Consider the following 17779-nt stretch of genomic DNA (forward strand, 5'->3'; position numbering starts at 1 on the left):
CTACAGTCTGGATCAGGCGCACCTTGTTCTCCAGACTGACATCTTTACTCTTCAGTAGTTTGGAGAGGTCTCTGACAGCAGACTTCCCCAGTGCAATTTGTCTTTTAATTTTCTGGCTGAGGGTACCAAGAATGTTGATTGTAGAGCCAAGCAAACTAAAGCTGTTAACAATGTCAATCTCTTCACCATCTATCATGATGCTTCCAATCAATCCGATGGTGAGAATCTTTGTTTTCTTGCTATTGAGCCTCAATCCATACTGAAGGCTGCAGTCCTTGACCTTCTGTGCTAAGCATTTCAAGTCCTCTTCAGTTTCAGCAAGCAGGGTTGTGTTGTCTGCATAACGCAGATTGTTGATGAGTCTACCTCCTTTCCTGATGCCACATTTCTCCTCATACAGCCCCAGTCTCCCAGATAGTTGGTTCTGCAAATAGATTGAAAAGGTATAGAGATAGGACATATCCCTGTTGTACACCTTTCCCAATTTTGAACCATGCAGTGTTACCTTGCTGTCCTGGCAACTGTCTCCTGGTCCAAGTATAGGTTTCGCATTAGAACGATCAAGTGTTCTGGGATTCCCATTCTTCTCAGAGTCAGTCACAGTTTGTTATGATCCACACAGTCAAACGCCTTTGCATAATCAATGTAACACAGCTAGACATTCCTCTGGAATTCCCTGCTTTCAGCCAAGATCCATCTAACAATAGCTATATCTGTAGTAGCACGGCCTTTTCTAAACCCAGCCTGCACTTCAGACAGTTCTCTGTTGATGTGCTGTTCCAGTCGTTTTTGGATAATCTTTAGCAGAATCTTGCTTGCATATAACAACAATGGATATTGTTCAAGAATTTCCCCACTCTGTCGGGTCACCTTTCTTTGAATGGGAACAAATCAAGATCTCATCCAGTCAGTTGGTCACGTGGTTGTGCTTCTGCTCACGTTCTTAGTTTTCTATTATCCCTCGAATGTTGTTGTTGGTAGGTGCTGTGAGTCAAGTACAATTCATAGCAACTTTGTGAACAACAGACTGAACTGTGTCCCATCCGGTGCCATCTTCTTTATTTCTGATATACTCAAGACCATGGCTGCAGTCACTGTGTCAGTCTGTCTGGCTGAGGCTTATTCTCTTTCTCTCATCCTCCACCTTCCTAAGCATGATGTCCTTCTCCAAGGAGTAGCCTCTTCTAACAAGTTGCCCAAAGTATGTGAGATGAAGCTGTTACCTTTCCCCTCAAGAAGCACTCTGGCTTCGCTTTCTCCAAGACCTGTGTTTGTTCTTGAGGCAACAACATGGGATATTCAGTGCTCTTCTCCAACACCACAGTTCAAAGTCATGGATTCTTCTTCTGTCATCCTTATTCATTGTCCATTTCTCAGAGACATAACAAGTGATTGAAAAGACTATGGTCTAAATCAGGCTCCTCAAAACTGACTCCTCAAGCTGATCATTGTTCCTCAGTAATTTAAAGAGGTCCCTGACTGCAGACTTTCCCAATGTAATACGTCTCCTGATCTCCTGACTGCTGGTACCAGGGGTGTTGATTGTGGAGCGAACTAAGATGAAGTCCTTGATAGTTTCAATCTTTTTTTTTCCATTGATCATGATATTGCCTACTGGTCCAGTGGTGGGTATTTTTGTCTTCTTGACATTGAAATACAGTGCATATGGAAGGCTATATTCTTTGATCTTTTGCAGCAAGTACTTCAGGTCATCCTCACTTTCAGCAAGCAAGGTTGCATGTCATCTGCATAACACAGGTTGTTGATTCTTCCTCTGATCCTAATGCCACTTACTTCTTCATAGATCTCATTGCCAACTTCTCAAGTGATATTGTTGTTGTTGTTGTTGTTGCGTACTTTCGAGTCAGACCAACCCATAGCTGACCCTCTGGCAGTTTTCAGAGGTAGTTAATCACATGGGAGGAGATTGCCCATCCTTCTCAAGTGATATACTAGAACAGAAAGATCACAAATGAGTGGTTTTACCAAGCAGAAGTCTACTATATCCTCGTTAAGAAGTCTAAGAGCCCTAATTCAGGGTGCTGGCTCTAGGCAAAGACTCTTTTTCTCTATCAGATTGGATAAAGGTCCTCAGTTTCAGAGCTTCTACCCTTGATAGATCTTCACGTGACTTGGAATCTCTCCTCCTCATCTCTGTTTAATCTCTTATATCTCTGAAAGGAATGACTCAAGATATGTTGTTGTTGTTGTTGTTATGTGCCATCGAGTCGTTTGCGACTCATAGCGACCCTATGCACAACAGCCCTAAACACTGCTCTATCCTGCGCCAACAACACCGCCTCTGACACACCCATCCCGATTACCCCAGTCACCGAATCAATCCATCTCAGAGAGGGTCTTCCCCTCCTGCGCTGTCCCTCCACCCTCCCAAGCATGATGTCCCTCTCCAAGGACCCGTCCCTCCTGGCAACATGTCCAAAGTATATCAGACGAAGCTCCAGAATCCTTGCCTCTAAGGAGTAGCTTGGTTTAATCCTCTCCAAGATGAATCTGTTTGTTTTCCTGGCAGTCCATGGACTCAAGATATAATCTACACTAATTCTATCTTATTAATATAACAAATACAACCTGTTTCCAAATGAGATTGTCACCACAGATGTAGATGTTAGAATTGACAAGTAAGTGGGACACAATTCAGTTCATAACACCCCACTTTCAGCATAGCATCTAGTACATGGTTGGATAGATAACAGTGCCATATTCTTTTCCTTCCGGCAGTTGGAAAATGTAACATTTGAACAGAAGAACTTTGGGATGGATGGATGTAAAAAGAGAAAGGGTCGCGTAGGGATGGCCATATCTGATCTGTACCAACCTCACAAATGGGAACTGTCCCCATCAACAACATCAACAGCACAAAACCAATTCCCATGAGATCAGACGTGTCCCACACACACTCTCCTGCATCTCTCATCCCAATATCAATTTTACTGTTTTACTTGATCCAAAATCCAATGTGGTAGGTTACAGATCACACAGAACCACAGTGAGGAAGTCAAAAGGCTGTAATTCAGGTTAGTAACAGAATACAGTCAGGGTAGCTTTCAAAATGTGCTCGCAGGCACCTCAGCCTTAAGCTTCATGGTTCTAGGCCAGTGTTAAAAGTTCTCGGTCCTCAGGGAGAAAAATGCAACAATGAATGAATGGAAATCCAAAATCTCCATAAATTTTCATTAAAATAAAGTGAAAAAAATAACAGGAATAATAACTCAAGGATGGATTTCAATATCACAATAAATTTATTTAAATATCTTTTTTTTTAAAGTTCTCAGTCCTGTCAGTATTGGCTCTGCCTTCTACCCCATCTCATCCCCCCGAGTCCTCCAATAAACTTGAGCCAAAGGCACTCGGCGCTGGTTCTGGAGTATCCATCCCAGGGTCCACGCCTTCTGTCAGCTCTCTGGTTCTCTCCTCTGGCTGCTATTGCTGTTGCTCCCATGAGCCTGGGCACGCTTTTGCCTGCAGTGAGGTTTCTCTCTCTCTGCTGCTGGATCTACTCAATTTAATGGCAAGATAGCCAATCCCCCGCTGGACTGGCCAGCCAATCCCCTTGTGGATGGGTGAGACTAGCCAGTCCCCTTGTGGAGAGGCCAGCGTGCCCTATTTACATAGTCAGACCCATCCACATGGCAAAGTGAGTTAATGGATATGGAAATAATTTTGGATAATGATGTGGATTGATTCAGTGACTGGGGTAATTGGGATGGGAGTGTCAGAGGCAGTGCGATTGGCACAAGACAGAGCGGAGTTTAGGGCTGTTGTACATAGGGTCGCTATGAAATCGCAAGCGACTCGATGGCACATAACAACAACAACAACAAAGCCCTTAACACCACAATGGTACTTTATGGAAACATGCCCAAGTTCAAGCTGAAGTTGAGGAAAATTAAATCAAGTCCATGGGAACCAAAATTTGATCTTAAGTCTATCCCACTCGAATTTCAAAACCATCTCAGGAACAGGTTTTAGGCCTTGAACACCAATGAGCATAGACCAAATGAGCTCTGGGAGGATATCAAGAAAACCGTCCATGAAGAATGCAAAAGATCGTTACAGAGGCTGAAAAAGAAGAAAAGACCAAGATGGATGTCAGATGAGACTCTGAATATTGCATTAGAGCGCCAAGAAGCCAAAGCTAAAGGAAGAAACCAAGAAATAGCTAAACAGAAAATTTCAAAAGGCAGCCTGGGACGACAAAGCAAGATACTATAATGAAATGTGCAGAGAGCTGGAGTCAGAAAATCAAAAGGGACGAACTCGCTCAGTGTTTCTTAAGCTGAAGGAGCTGAAAAACAAATTCAAGCCATGGGAAGCAATACTTAAGGATACTTTGGGCAGAATATTAAATGATCCAGAAAGTATCAAGAGAAGATGGAAGGAGTGGGGGGAAAAGTGCAGCAATGAATGAATGGAAATCCAAAACCTCTGTAAATGTCTATTAAAATTAATAATTAAAAAAAAAAGATGGAAGGAGTACATAGACTCACTGTATCAGAAGGAACTGGCTGACACAGAAGAATTTCATGAAATGACATGAGCAAGAGCCTGTGGTGATGAAAGAGGAAGTTCAAATTGCTCTGAAGGAATTGGCAAAAAACAAGGCTCCAGGAGTTGACGGCATACCAGTTGACATATTTCAACAAACAGACACTAGCCTGGATGTGCTCACTAATTTGTGCCACGAAATCTGGAGAACAGCCAGCTGGCCCACTGACTGGAAAAGATCGATATTTGTTCCCATTCCAAAGAAAGGTGACCCAACAGAGTGTGGAAATTATCAAACAATATCATTGATATCACATGCAAGCAAGATTCTGCTGAAAAGTATCCAAAAACGTTTGGAACAATATGTCAACAGAGAACTGCCAGATGTGCAGGCTGGATTTAGAAGAGGTCGTGGTACTAGGGATATTATAGCTAATGTTAGATGGATCTTAGCAGAAAGCAGAGAATACCAGAGGAATGTCTATCTGTGCTTCATTGACTATGCAAAGGCTTTTGACTATGTGGATCACAACAAGCTATGGCTGACTCTGAGAAGAATGGGAATCCCAGAACATTTGATTGTGCTAATGCGAAACTTATACTTGAACCAAGAGGCAGTTGTCAGAACAGAGCAAGAGACACTACATGGTTCAAAATCAAGAAGGGGGTCTTCCTCCCCTCGGCCAGCTGGTAGGTTCAAACTACTGACCTTTGGTTACCAACCCAAAGTCCCCACTGCCCCACCTGGGCTCCTAGACCTTCTGCACAGTGAGGTCCCTGTACTCCCTCAGAGGACGAGGCACAGCGTTGAAGTGAAGACCTACATGGATCCTTGTTGCCCTATCCCATGTTGCGTGTGAAGGCCATCTGGCCATGGCCGTGCTGGGTCACTGTCAAGGTCCTCTTCCTCATGTCCCTCCATGCCTCTGTGTCAGGGTAGCCACCTTCTCACTCCACCACCCCAGTTTCCCAGCTTGCACTTTTCCTCCTCCCTCAGCCCTTCTCTAACTGGTGGTAACCTAGTCCTTCCAGGCTCTCCCCTACATGACAGTGGCCCTGTGCTTTGCTCTCTGAAGGGTCTTGGCCTTCCTCCTGTCCGGAATTACAGCTGCAGTTCCTAATGGGCCATCTCCCACCTCAGATCCTTTCTCCCCCCTGCAATCAGAAAGGCCTTTTGAAAGGCAAAACTGCTCAGAGTGTCCCCAAAGGAGAGGCCTCTTGTGGTGTCATCATTGCCCGAAGGGAAATGCACAAGGAGCCTGGGTGATGGAGGGGATCAAAGCCACCAGCTGCTGTGGGAGACCCATGAGGCTGTCAGCTTCCACAAAGATCCCAGCATGGGGACCCCACAGGGCGGTTCTGCCCTGCCGACAGGGTCCCTGTGAGTTGGAATTGACAATGTGTAGTAGGTCTTGGGTTTAGGATAAGGTAAGTTCTTGCTGTTTCCCTTTGTCCCAGGCATTACCCCTTGCTTCCTGGGGGGGAGCTGGTTCTTCACACAGCCTCCAGCACCACTGCGCTCCCCCTCACCCCTCAGTAGGTGAGCAGCGTCAGGTGTGACCACACCTGTCCCTCAACAGTGGCCCGCGGAGGTCTGACCATCCTCCCCCTCCTCCTGACTTCTAGGCCAAGTTTGAGCTGATCGTCTCCGAGGCCTCTTACCTGCGCAGCCTGAATGTGGCCGTGGAGCATTTCCAGCTGTCCAGCCAGCTCCGGGCCGCCCTGTCCAACCAGGAGCACCAGTGGCTGTTCTCACGCCTGCAGGACGTGCACGAAGTCAGCACCATGTGAGCCCCCTCTCCACCTCCTTGCCCTGCGGGGGCGGAAGCACCCCGGGGGGCGGCTCTGTCAGGAGGATGCGTTCATCCTCTGATTGTCCAGCACTGACTCTGAAGTCGGCGGGTCCCTGTCCCCAGGCTGCTTGGTATCTTCACAGGGTGCCTGTCATTCGCCTCTGTGCTTGCTTCTCTGTGTCTAATTCACTTTTCCGTCTCGGGAGTCACTGAGTTCAGTGCACGTCCTACACTGATAAGGCTTCATTAACCCCACAAAGGAAGCCCTGTTCGCAGATGCTCAGGAGTGGGGTCAGGGCTCTGACTCGGTCCTCACACCCTCTTCTCTCTGACCTCACTCTGTTTTCCTTGCTCCATCTGCAAGCCCTTTCTCCGTCATGGTCGGGGTGAGGCTGGAGGAATGCAGAGCTGAGGGGTGCCCAGGTCCGTGACGCACACACAGTGGGTGAGGAAGCTCGAGATGTGCATGGGGGTGAGGGGTGGGAAGGAGGCGAATGTCAGAAAACCAGAGAGGATGGAAGGAGTTGGAAAATGGGGGTCAGCATGGCAGCTTGGGGCAGCTGGGGATCCACACAGCTCCCTGCTGGGGAGGCGTCAGGGAGCCCGTCATGTGTGTCACACACCTGCTGGGGTCCCATGCAGGTTCCTCTCCGACTTGGAGGAGAAATTCGAGAAGGACATCTTCACTTTCCACGTATGTGATGTGGTCCTGGACCACACCCCACACTTCCGCCGCGTCTACCTGCCTTACGTCACAAACCAGACCTATCAGGAGCGCACCTTCCAGAGCCTGATGTGAGGGCCCACCCGCTGCCCGGCACCCTCAGCTGAGAGCTCTTCTGTCTCCCCGCCTCCACTCCCCTACTGTCCCTGGGGGTGGCCTGCGGAGGGTGGAGTCCCGTCCACTGGATCGCCCTCTGGGCGATCATACCAGGGTCTCTGGAAGTCAGGTCCCCCACTTGCCCTTCAGGTATCCACAGAGCCCCCGCCCCTCACAGTGTCCCCACCCCATAGGAATGGCAACAGCCTCTTCCGTGAGGTCCTGGAGAAGCTGGAGAGCGACCCCATCTGCCAGCGTTTGTCCCTCAAGTCCTTCCTGATCCTGCCGTTCCAACGTATCACCCGGCTCAAGCTGCTGCTGCAGGTGCTGGGCCCCAAGCCCCGGGACCCCCACCACCCCTCACAGCCCTCTCCAATGCCTCCCAAAGCCCCGGGGAACCACCCCATGGCCCCCAGAACCTCCCTATAGGCCCCTGAACCTGACCTCCCCAAACCCCCACAGCCCCTGTACCTCCCCTCGGCCCCCTGAACCTCCCTACAGCCCCTGTGACCCCCTCCAGTGCCTCCCACAGCCCTATGAATCTGCCCACAGCCCCCTGAATTTCCCTATACCCCCTGTGACCCCTCTCCAGTGTCTCCCACAGCCCCCATGAACATCTCCACAGCCCCCTGAATTTCCCTATAGCCCCCATAACCCCTAAGACCCCCCACAACTCTCTCCAATGCCTGTAACAGCCCCCATGAACCTCCCAGCCTTCCCCACGGCTCTTAAAGTCCACGACCCTCCACAGCCCCCTCCACACCCTCATAGTTCCTCATTACGCTCCCCACAGCCCACCTCTATGACCCTGTCCACTCACAGGGGGACCTGCCTTCCTCATCCAGCAGCAAGGAGGGCATTCACTCCTGGGCACGGATGTGGGCAGGCCCCTCTGCCCACACCTTCTGTCTCCCTGTCCTCATCTCTCCTGTCCCTGTTCCCTCACCCTGGGGCTGCTGTCCCCTATCGTCCTGCAGAACATTCTGAAAAGAACGCAGCCTGGCTCTTCAGAGGAGGCAGAGGCCACGAAGGCCCACCATGCCCTGGAGGAGGTAGGCAGCCCACACTAGGTCCATTCTGGCCCAGGATCGTCCTCTGTGGGGAGTTCCTCCTAGGCCCACACCCTGACTCCTGGAGAGCACAGGAGTAACAAAGGCGGGGCTCAGCTGCCCCTGGTCAGTCCTCTTCCCACTTAACCTGGAGCGCCCAATCAGGTCCTGCCAGGGCACAAGTCCACCCTCTCCCCGCCAGCTTCGCAGCTCTGTCCCTGAGCTAAGGAGCAGGGCCACAGCGCCTGACCTGCTGTCTTTTCCCATTTCCCCGCCCAGCTGATCCGGGATTGCAACAACAACGTGCAGAGGATGCGGCGCACGGAGGAGCTCATCTACCTGAGCCAGAAGATCGAGTTTGAGTGCAAGGTGCGCCAGGCCTGAGACCGCCCAGGACTTGAGACCACGCCCCAGACCAGGCCACGCCCCATCTCAAGGCCACATCCCACTGCAAGGCCACGCACTGACAGTAGGCCACGCCCCATCTCAAATCCTCACTCCCACCTCAAAACTGAGATGGGTCACTGAGACCACACTCCATTCCACCACCATTCCCCCCTTCCATGCCTCCTCCCGTGACTACACCCTGTCTCAAGACTATAGCTCCCCTGACGACCATACCAGTACTAACCCCCATTCTGCAACCAGCTCCCCACCCAGAGATTCCTCCATGCCAACACCACAGCCCAACTGTGACCCCCAACAAATGCCCACCTGCACATCCAGCAGGTGGTCTTCATCTCAAGGCCACACCCATCCTGCGACCACCCACAGCAGCCCTTCACTGACCCGCCCATCTCCACCCAGCTCCATGGGACACCCAACTGCCTACTCGTGTCCCCCCAGTGTACCGTTCAGGGAGGCGGGGGCCACTGGCCAGCGCACTGTCAAGCCACCTCACTGAGGGTCCTCCACACTGGACGGGACACAGGAGCTGTGTCCCGGTCTTTGGGAGGCCCCTGTGACCAGGCCCTTCCTCCCCCGACTGCAGATATTTCCACTCATCTCACAGTCCCGCTGGCTGGTCAAAAGCGGGGAGCTGACGGCCCTGGAGTTCCCCGTGTCCCCAGGGCCGCGGAGGAAGCTGAGCACGCGCCCTGTCCACCTGCATCTCTTCAACGACTGCCTGCTGCTGTCCAGGCCCCGAGAGTCAGTGATCGGAGGGGAGCGGACTAGGGCGAAATAGCCGAGTCTGTGATGGGGGTGTGGGAAGGGACAACTCCGGGGTCAGTGAAATGGGCGGCAGGATGGAGGGGGCCACGCCAGTGTGAGTGTTACAGACGGGCAGGATAGAGGGGGGTCACCCCCACAGTCAGTGATACAGACACAACAAGATGGCCTGGAGGGGGGCACCCCAGTGTGAGTGTTACAGATGGGGCAGGATAGAGCAGGTCCTGGTAGCTCCAGGCGTGGGTCCCTCTTGGCCTTGAGGAGGAAAGGACTCCCCAGTGGTGTCTGGGGTCACACAGTCCTTCTGGCTGTGTGAGGGAGGGGGCAAAAAATTAGTGTTTGCTGCTGCGGGTGTGTCTATTGGAGGCCTCTCTGGGCTTGACTCAGTCCAGGCCCTGGGGCCCTTCCTGTCAGGCCCATCCCCTCATACCTTACCCCTCAGGCCCTCCTTGTCAGGCCCTCCCCCGCAGGCTCCCTGACTCAGCCCCTCTCCTTCACCTCCCCCTCAGGCCCTCTCCTGCCCCTCCACCTCAGGCCCTCCCCTTCACCTCCCCCTCAGGCTCCCCCCCCCTTCCCCCCAGGCCCTAAATCTGTGAATAAAGCTGGGTAAGACCCATGTGTTAGGAGCACTGAGCTGTTCAGGGACTGGCTTTGGGTATGGAGATCACAGCCCCTCTTCGGTGCTGCTCCTGGATGGACTCACACTGCCCAGCTCTTGATCAGCAGGGTGGTAACTGGATCACCAGGGACTCTGGGGGCCCGAAAGTGCCACGCAGCTGTGGCAGCTGCTCTCTGCAAGGAAATGTCCATTGCACTGGACGTGAGCTAGTGACGAGCTCTGGGCCTGGGGCAGCCGAGGGCCCCACTCAAGAGCAGGTCTGGTTCACCGGGGGTTGCACGCTGCCATGCAGGGGGCTTTGGGTCCTGGTCTGTGAGGGGTGCGGAGAGCTGAAAAGCCCTGTGTCTGCAGGGGCAGCCGGTTCCTGGTGTTCGACCATGCCCCGTTCTCCGAGGTCCGCGGGGAGAAGTGCGAGATGAAGCTGCACGGGGCCCACAAGAACCTCTTCCGCCTCTTCCTGCGCCACAGCACCCAGGCCACGCAGGCCGAGTTCCTCTTCCGCACGGAGACTCAGTAAGGGCTGGGCATGGACAAGGGCATGGGCAGGGTAGGCACCGGCCCTCCAGGCTCAGGCACTGGGGAGGGACCAGACCTCACACCCCCCTCCCCGGGCACTGCAGATAGACCAGGGCCAAGACCAGGCATAGCACGGCCGGCCCTGTCTGGAGACACTGTACCGGGACCAGAGCCAAGACCCCATGGCACTAGGCCATTGTAGAGGGGTTAGACCCCAAACCAGGTGCAGCTTGGCTGGCCACCCCCACTGGGGGACAGACTCACACTCTCAGAACTGACAGCCTGCCTGCAGAAGGTTGGAGGTGGGAGCTTACGAGAAGTCCATCCATTCACGAGGGCCATGTCCAGAGAGCTAGTAGGAGGTGGAGCTGGGGGGAGAGGAAAGAGAGGGCTGGCATGCGGGTGGCTGTAATCAGTGCCCCCACATCCGCCCTGAGACCCCTTGGAGCCAGGGCTGGTGGGCACAGGCATAGATGAGGTCGGCTCTGGGCCCACCCCCCACGCTGCCTGCTCTCAGGTGGGCTCTGGACCCTCCCCCCACGCTGCCTGCTCTCAGGCACACATTCATCGTGGTGATGACTTTGAGAACCGTGAAGTGTTCATCTTGTCTGTAAAACCCACTGCCTTGAGACTCCCGGTGGCCTTATCTTTCCTGTCTCTCCACTGCCACTGAGTCTGAACCGATGCCCGGGTGACCTCCACTGGGCTCCCCGGGCCGTCCATCACCCTCAGAGCCAGCGGTGTGTTTGAACTGCCAGGTGTGGCCTTTCAGCACAGTGCCCTGCTGGCTGCACCCCCACCTCCTTATCTTTTCTACAGTAAGAACCAGTCATGGGATCACCATGCGTCAGAACCTACTCCACATTAGCGAACCACAAGGCCGCACACATTCGTACAGTTTTGAGGGTGTGACTAATAATATCTGTCAACCCAGTGCACATGGCAAGAGGCTGTCGCCATGATTGCTGGCAGGAAAAATGTGAGAGTCTCTTCTTTACAAAGTGATGCAGCTTCCAGAACCTCTGGACTCTCGTGTTGTGGACACTGCCCAGTCCCGTCCAGCGTGCTGTCTCCTGTGCTCACTGAGGAGCAGCGGCCTCAGCAGATGTTTGCCTGCGGCCTGCAAGCTGCCCAGCCATGTGGACAGGCCCAGCCGTGCTGTGGACTTTGAGCTGCATTCTCCTGGGGCAGGAGAGTGTGAGCTGGCCTTTACCCAGGCTGAGTTGGAAGCAGAGACTGAGATAAAGCCAAACCTTTCAGATCGATGCAGGTTAGGCCTGAGGATCTTGTTGTTGTTAGGCCCCAATGAGTCTTCTCCGACTCCTGGGGACACAGGGGCCGTCGAATGAGAGCTGCCTGGCCCAGCAGCGTCCTCGCCAGCTCTGCTGTGCCCAAGGCCAGTGCTGCATCACTCTGTCAGTCCATCTTCACGACGGTCTCTCACTGCCCCTCTACTTTTCCCAGCATGTGGGGACTGGCCTCTCCTGTCACATCCTGTGACTGGAGAACGATGAAAGGAGACTCACAGGGAGCGGAAGTGTTCACTGCGAGGAATTGTAATGACTCACAAACTAGCACATGTGTGAACAGTTGCCTGGGAAACCACTTTACACACATGTACAAAGGGAAAACGGCAAATGGAAAGGCTGGCAGGTCTGTGTCCCACTCTCCCTGAGGTCTCGGGGTGATGCCCTCCCTGCAGTATTGGATTGGAGGCAGCCAGCGGGCAGTGTCAGCCGGGAGCCCTGCAGAGAGGTGGAGGGAATCTGAGCGAACCAAGATGGTTCTTTGACCCCACACAGGTTCCCAGTGGGAAATACGTTGTGGTTGAGTGTTGACTTGCCCCCCCCACACTTGAAAGTCAGGGTGAGGAGCCTGGGAAGAAAGGGAAGGGAGAGTCATGCTAACTCGGAATGCAAGTCCCCAAGGGCGCCAAGCTCCGGCCAGTAACCAGCTACTCCTGGAGGTGTCAGAGCATAACTGAATCCCGTGGCACCTTCATGAACTGATGAATCAGAAGTAGAACCCTGGGCCTTGTTCCCGAGGTGCCTCTGGGTGGACGCGAGCCTCCAGCCTTTCAGTGAGAGCTTGTGAACTTTGGCACAATCCAAGGAGTCCAAGTTTCTGTTTGTTGTGTGTATATATCCTGACTCCTGGTGGCCCTGGGGGTTGGAGAGAACCACTCATGGCGTCTCTGAGGCTGCAGGCCTTTATGGAAGCTGCCTGCCTCACCCTTCTCCGAATGCTGGTGTGCTCCAACCATAACCTTTCAGCTGGCAGCTGGGCCCTAACCACTGCACCACTAGGGCTCCTTTGTTGTTGTTGTTGTTATGTGCCATTGAGTCTCTTGTGACTCATAGCGACCCTATGCACAAGAGCCCTAAACGCCGTTCTATCTTGTGCCAACCTCGCCATCTCAAACACATTCATTCTCACCACTCCACTCACAGAATCGATCCATCTCATTGAGGGTCTTCCTCTCCTGCGCCGTCCCTCCACTCTCCCAAATATGATGTCCCTCTCCAAGGACCAGTCCCTCCTTGCAACATGCCCAAAGTATGTCAGACGAAGCTTCAGAATCCTTGACTCCAGGGAGCATTCTGGCTTCACCCTCTCCAGGACAAACCAGGAGCTAAAAACATCTGTAAATGGGTAGTAGTGATTGTACAAGGCAGGGATTGTCATAAATGTTGCTGAGGTTTTTTTGTGTGGATGTGGAAGGAAACAAGGTAAACATCTTAAAATGTTGTGGTCCTGCTGTGCCCCTGAGTGAGCAGCCCCCCTGCACCCCTCACCCCAGCAGTCCCTGACCTGGACGAGTCCTCCTGGCCTGTGCCCCCTCGGCCCTCACGAGGCTGCAGTGTGAGCTCTGCCCCTTTCCTTCCAGGAGTGAGAAGCTCCGCTGGATCTCGGCGCTGGCCATGCCCCGAGAGGAGCTGGACCTGCTGGAATGCTATGGTAAGCAGGTGCTGGAGGACAGGCATGGTGGGGCCGGGGGAATAAATACACGAGCAAACACTTGATGAAGATGAGTCAGATGTCACTTGAGCGGTACGTCAGCAGGGGAGCTGCCTGGATTCAAGAGACCAGGGACCAGGGGAGGTAGTCTCGCTGCTGTCAGATAGGGCTTGACTAAAGCAGAGGATGCCAGAAAGGTGGTTATTTGTGTTACACTGACTATCCAAAGGCATTTGACTCGGAGTCATAATTAATTCCAGAATACTTAATTGTACTTATGCAAAATCTGTACATAGACCAAGAAGTGGTCCTTTGAACAAGGGGATGCTGCATGCTTTCAGATCAGGAAAGGGTGTATCAGGGTTGCTCCAAACCTACTCAGTATGTACACTGAGCAAATAATCTAAGAAGCTCTAAATTACATAAAGACGAATGAAGCATCAGGATTGGAGGAAGACTCAACAACCTACAATATGCTGATGGCAAAACCTGGCTTATGGAAAGTGAAGAACACTTAAAGGACTTACTGAAAAAGATCAAAGATCTTTGATAAGGCTTACATCTCCACATCAAGAAAATAAAAGTCCTCACTCACCACTAAATCAGTAAACATCATGATAGTTGGGGGAAAGATTGAAGTTGACAGTGACTTCATTTTTCTTGGATCGACAATCAACAGCTCTGGTTACAGCAGTAAGGAAAGCAAAAGACATTGCACTGGGCAAATCTGTCAGGGATTTCAGAGTGCTGAAGAGCATGGCTGTCTGCTCAAAGACTAAGGTGTGCCCGACCCAAGGTCTTTTAGATGCTTCACTTGCATGTGAAAGTTGGACACGAATCAGGAAGACTGAAGAATTGATGCCTTTGAATTGTGGTAAAGAGTGGTAAATATGCCATCGTTGTTGAATGCTGCCAGATTGGAAGCAACCCATAAGGGACCCTCCGGTGAGTTTTCAGAGGCAGTAAATCACAAGGAAGGGATTGGCCATCCTTTCCCTACGGAACAGCTGATGGGTTCGAACTCCCTGCCTTTGGGATTGCTGCACAGCTTCTTGCCAGAAGATCACCAGAGCATCACAGACTGCCAACCCCACCCCTACAGAGAAAGACACAAAAACAAATGTGTCTTGTAAGAGGAGCAGCCAGAGAGTCCCTTAGAAATAGGGAGACTTTGTCAGATCCCTTGGGCGTATTATCAGGGAGGGTCAATGCTTGGAAAAACAGGGTCAGTGCAGGAGAGGAAGCCTGTCCAGGAAGGATCAGCCCAGGGACTGACCAACAGTGAGCTAGTGTAGACAGTGCAGGACCGGGCACGGTTTTGATCCGCTGCGTTTAGGGTCCTACGTGTGAGTGGCACTGGACAACAAGCAGCCCTGAGGTCCTCTACTCTTGCCCAGCCTTGTCCTTGGGTGGTGCAGATGGTTTACACTCAACCACTTAGCTAAAGGTCGAGGGTTCAAGCCCACCCAGGGGAACTGTGGCTGAAAGGCCTGGTGAGCTACTTCTGTTAAGAGTAAATTTCAAACTCATGACCCTCCGCTGAGTCTGTGAGGCTGTGAATCTTTCTGGGGAGACTGCCCCTGTTCTCTTGTGGGGCCCTGATGGATTCAAAGCAACAACCTTCCTAGCCTGGCACATCACACTGTGCCACCAGAGCTCCTTCCACCCAGGTGGCAGCCGGGGAAGCCCTGTGGAGCATTGGGCTGTGCACACAGGTCACCAGGAGCCCGGAGCAGCTCCACGCTGGCAGGTCTGGTTTGGGGCCTTGCTGCATGGAGGTCTGGGTGCATGTGGGGCAAAGGGCAGTTTGGGAAGCATAGAACACAGGAAAAGTTTATGCCCATCCCCTGGACAGGAGGCCCTGAAGCTCTCCAGGCTCTCCACACACTCTGTGTTCATGACAGGGGCATTCTTCTGGTCCGGCCCAGCCCACAGCTGGCCCAGCCAGTGGTGCCCTTCCTCCCAGGAACGTAGGAAGCAGATTGGCTGCGTTTTGGGGGTCTGAGGGTGTTGAGGCCACACTCTGCTCTGAGACCTGAGTGGGGACAAGCTGGGGCAGGACTGTGGGCAGTGACACAGGGTCCAGTTTGTGGCCTGGGGGACCCATGCAAGAAGTGCAGCAGGAAGGCAATGACCAGGCAGGAAGGGACACTCGGGCGTGGGCTCTGAGGCTCTCTGTGGACAATTATGGACCAGATGGGGTGTGGTGGGCACTAGTGCCACTGGCCATATGTGTGAAGAATGACAACCACCAGGGAGCAATGACTTGGAGGGACAAAATGATGGGATGTCCCTGATTCATAAAAGGCAAATTAGCACTGGACCATCTGGATCAGCCCAATGAGCAAGCCAAGGACAGTGACCTCACAGGAAGCCACACTGTGGTCGCCTCTCAAGGCACCTGGTCCATGCCAGTGCTGGGAAGGAGAGACGACACTAGACACAGACGAGTAGTGGCTGTCCAGTGGGAGAGGTGCCTGGTGGCCCCTGTCGGCCTCCGTGGGCCATGTCACCCAGCACCAAAGCCCTCGAGTCTTCAGACGGATGACCGAACATGGAGACCCAGCGGCCAGCACAGGCAGCTGGGGGCCGGGCACTCCTCGGTCATCCTCCCTGGGGACAGAGGGTGCTTAGCCCTGGTGGTCTGACATTCCTGCCCTAGCACTGCTTCGGTCCTGGGGGGAGGGGGCTTCTGTCTTGTCCCCAGCATCCCACCTCCCCACCGCGCCTGCTCCAGGCTCCTCCTACCTGATGCCCGTCTGTCCCGGCACAGACTCCCCACAGGTGCAGTGCCTCCGAGCCTACAAACCCCGAGAAAACGATGAGCTGGCACTGGAGAAGGCCGACGTGGTGATGGTGACACAGCAGAGCAATGATGGTGAGGGGCTTGTCGGGGGGTGGGCGTGGGGAGTAGAGATGGGGGAGCTGGTGGGGGAACAGGGAGATAATGAGGAGCAGTGATGGTGATGGGGGCTTGTCGGCGGATGGGGGAGCAGTGATGGTGAGAGCTGAGGGGAACAGGGAGACAGGAACACTGATGGTGAGGGGGCTTTAGGGAGGTTGGGCACTGGGGAGCAGGGGAGGGTGGAAGCAGTAATGGTAAGGGCTCCTGAGGGGTGGGGGATGGGGAGCAGCGATGGTGATGGGCGTTTATGGAGGGTGGGGAAATGGAGAAGCAGTGATGGTGTGGGGTTCCTGGACTGGGGGAATGTGGGAGTTCTTGGGGTGTGGGAATGGGGGAGCAGTGATGGTCTCGGGGTTCCTGGGGTGGGGGGTGGGGGAACAGTGATGGTCTGGGGATTCCTGGGGTGGGGGAATGGGGGAGCAGTGATGGTCTGGGGGTTCCTGGGGTGGGGAATGGAGCAGTGATGGTCTGGGGGTTCCTGGGATCTGGGCATGGGGGAGCAGTGATGGTGAGGGGCCTATGGGAACAGCGGATTTGGTCAGCCCCTGAAGCTACGGTCAGTGGTTGAAGCTGCACTTCCCATGGGGCTCTGTGCTCAGTGTCGGGGTACAGAGGCACCTCCCGGGGAGCTCAGGGCTATACGTGGTCTTTCTGGTCACCTGTCCCCGCAGGCTGGCTGGAGGGCGTGAGGCTGTCGGACGGAGAGAGGGGCTGGTTCCCGCTGAAGCAGGTGGACTTCATCAAGAACCCGGACGTCCGCGCACAGAACCTGAAGGAGGCCCAGCGAGTGAAACTGGCCAGGCTGCAGCTGGTGGAGCAGGGGTCCGAGCTGCCGAGGGTCTGAGCAAGGACTGGCTGGGTGGACAGCAGACCCCCAGCTGGTGGGCAGCAGGCCTCGCTGGTGGAGCTTCGACCTGTCGGGGTTCAGGAACCAGCCAGATGGGGGGCCCTGCACTGGAAGAGACACTGGAGACCCTCCAGCTCCGCTGAACCAGTCCGCAGCTCATGGTGGCTGATATCGGGGCCCTGTGCTTCAGGATGAGACTCAGGGGAGGGAGACACCCCCCCACCGTGGGCCAGGCCCTGCTGACTCAACCTCTCTGCTCTGTGCTTGGGGACTTGGCACTGGACTCTGGGAACTTTTTCTTGCTGGAAATGAACTGAGGGGGTCTGACCAGTGTGACACCTGCTTGGGGTCATTGCTTGAAGTCTTGACGTGGTGACTGTGTGACAGGCAGAGTCTGACCACAGGTCTTGGGGGAGGGGTACAGAGGGACAGATGGCTGAGCCAGGGGCTGTGAAGATGCCTGCTGACCCGGAACTTGTCCGTGACCCGGCCTGTGGTCAGGCGCCGCCACCAGCTGAGGACGTGAGTGGGGGACTCTCACACTAATAAACAAGGGGCTCCTCTGGGTGCTTTCCTCATACTCAGCACCGAGCAGG

General features: G+C 53.8%; 1 protein-coding gene across 1 annotated transcript in view; it reads left to right on the top strand.

The window, feature by feature from the left end:
- The window catches only part of ARHGEF5 (Rho guanine nucleotide exchange factor (GEF) 5), a 31575-nt gene extending 14395 nt beyond the window's left edge, over window positions 1–17180 (top strand). Inside the window, exons 6-15 of the mRNA XM_006887272.1 lie at window positions 6133–6293; window positions 6942–7094; window positions 7314–7443; window positions 8097–8171; window positions 8448–8537; window positions 9160–9317; window positions 10309–10470; window positions 13361–13431; window positions 16205–16309; window positions 17008–17180. Of these exons, the coding sequence (XP_006887334.1) occupies window positions 6133–6293; window positions 6942–7094; window positions 7314–7443; window positions 8097–8171; window positions 8448–8537; window positions 9160–9317; window positions 10309–10470; window positions 13361–13431; window positions 16205–16309; window positions 17008–17180 (1278 nt within the window). The remainder of the gene's footprint in view (window positions 1–6132; window positions 6294–6941; window positions 7095–7313; window positions 7444–8096; window positions 8172–8447; window positions 8538–9159; window positions 9318–10308; window positions 10471–13360; window positions 13432–16204; window positions 16310–17007) is intronic.
- The last annotated feature ends 599 nt before the right edge of the window (window positions 17181–17779 follow it).

Source organism: Elephantulus edwardii, unplaced genomic scaffold (genome assembly GCF_000299155.1).
Source record: "Elephantulus edwardii isolate Elephantulus edwardi_28Jun2011 unplaced genomic scaffold, EleEdw1.0 scaffold00055, whole genome shotgun sequence".
Lineage (NCBI taxonomy): Eukaryota > Metazoa > Chordata > Mammalia > Macroscelidea > Macroscelididae > Elephantulus > Elephantulus edwardii.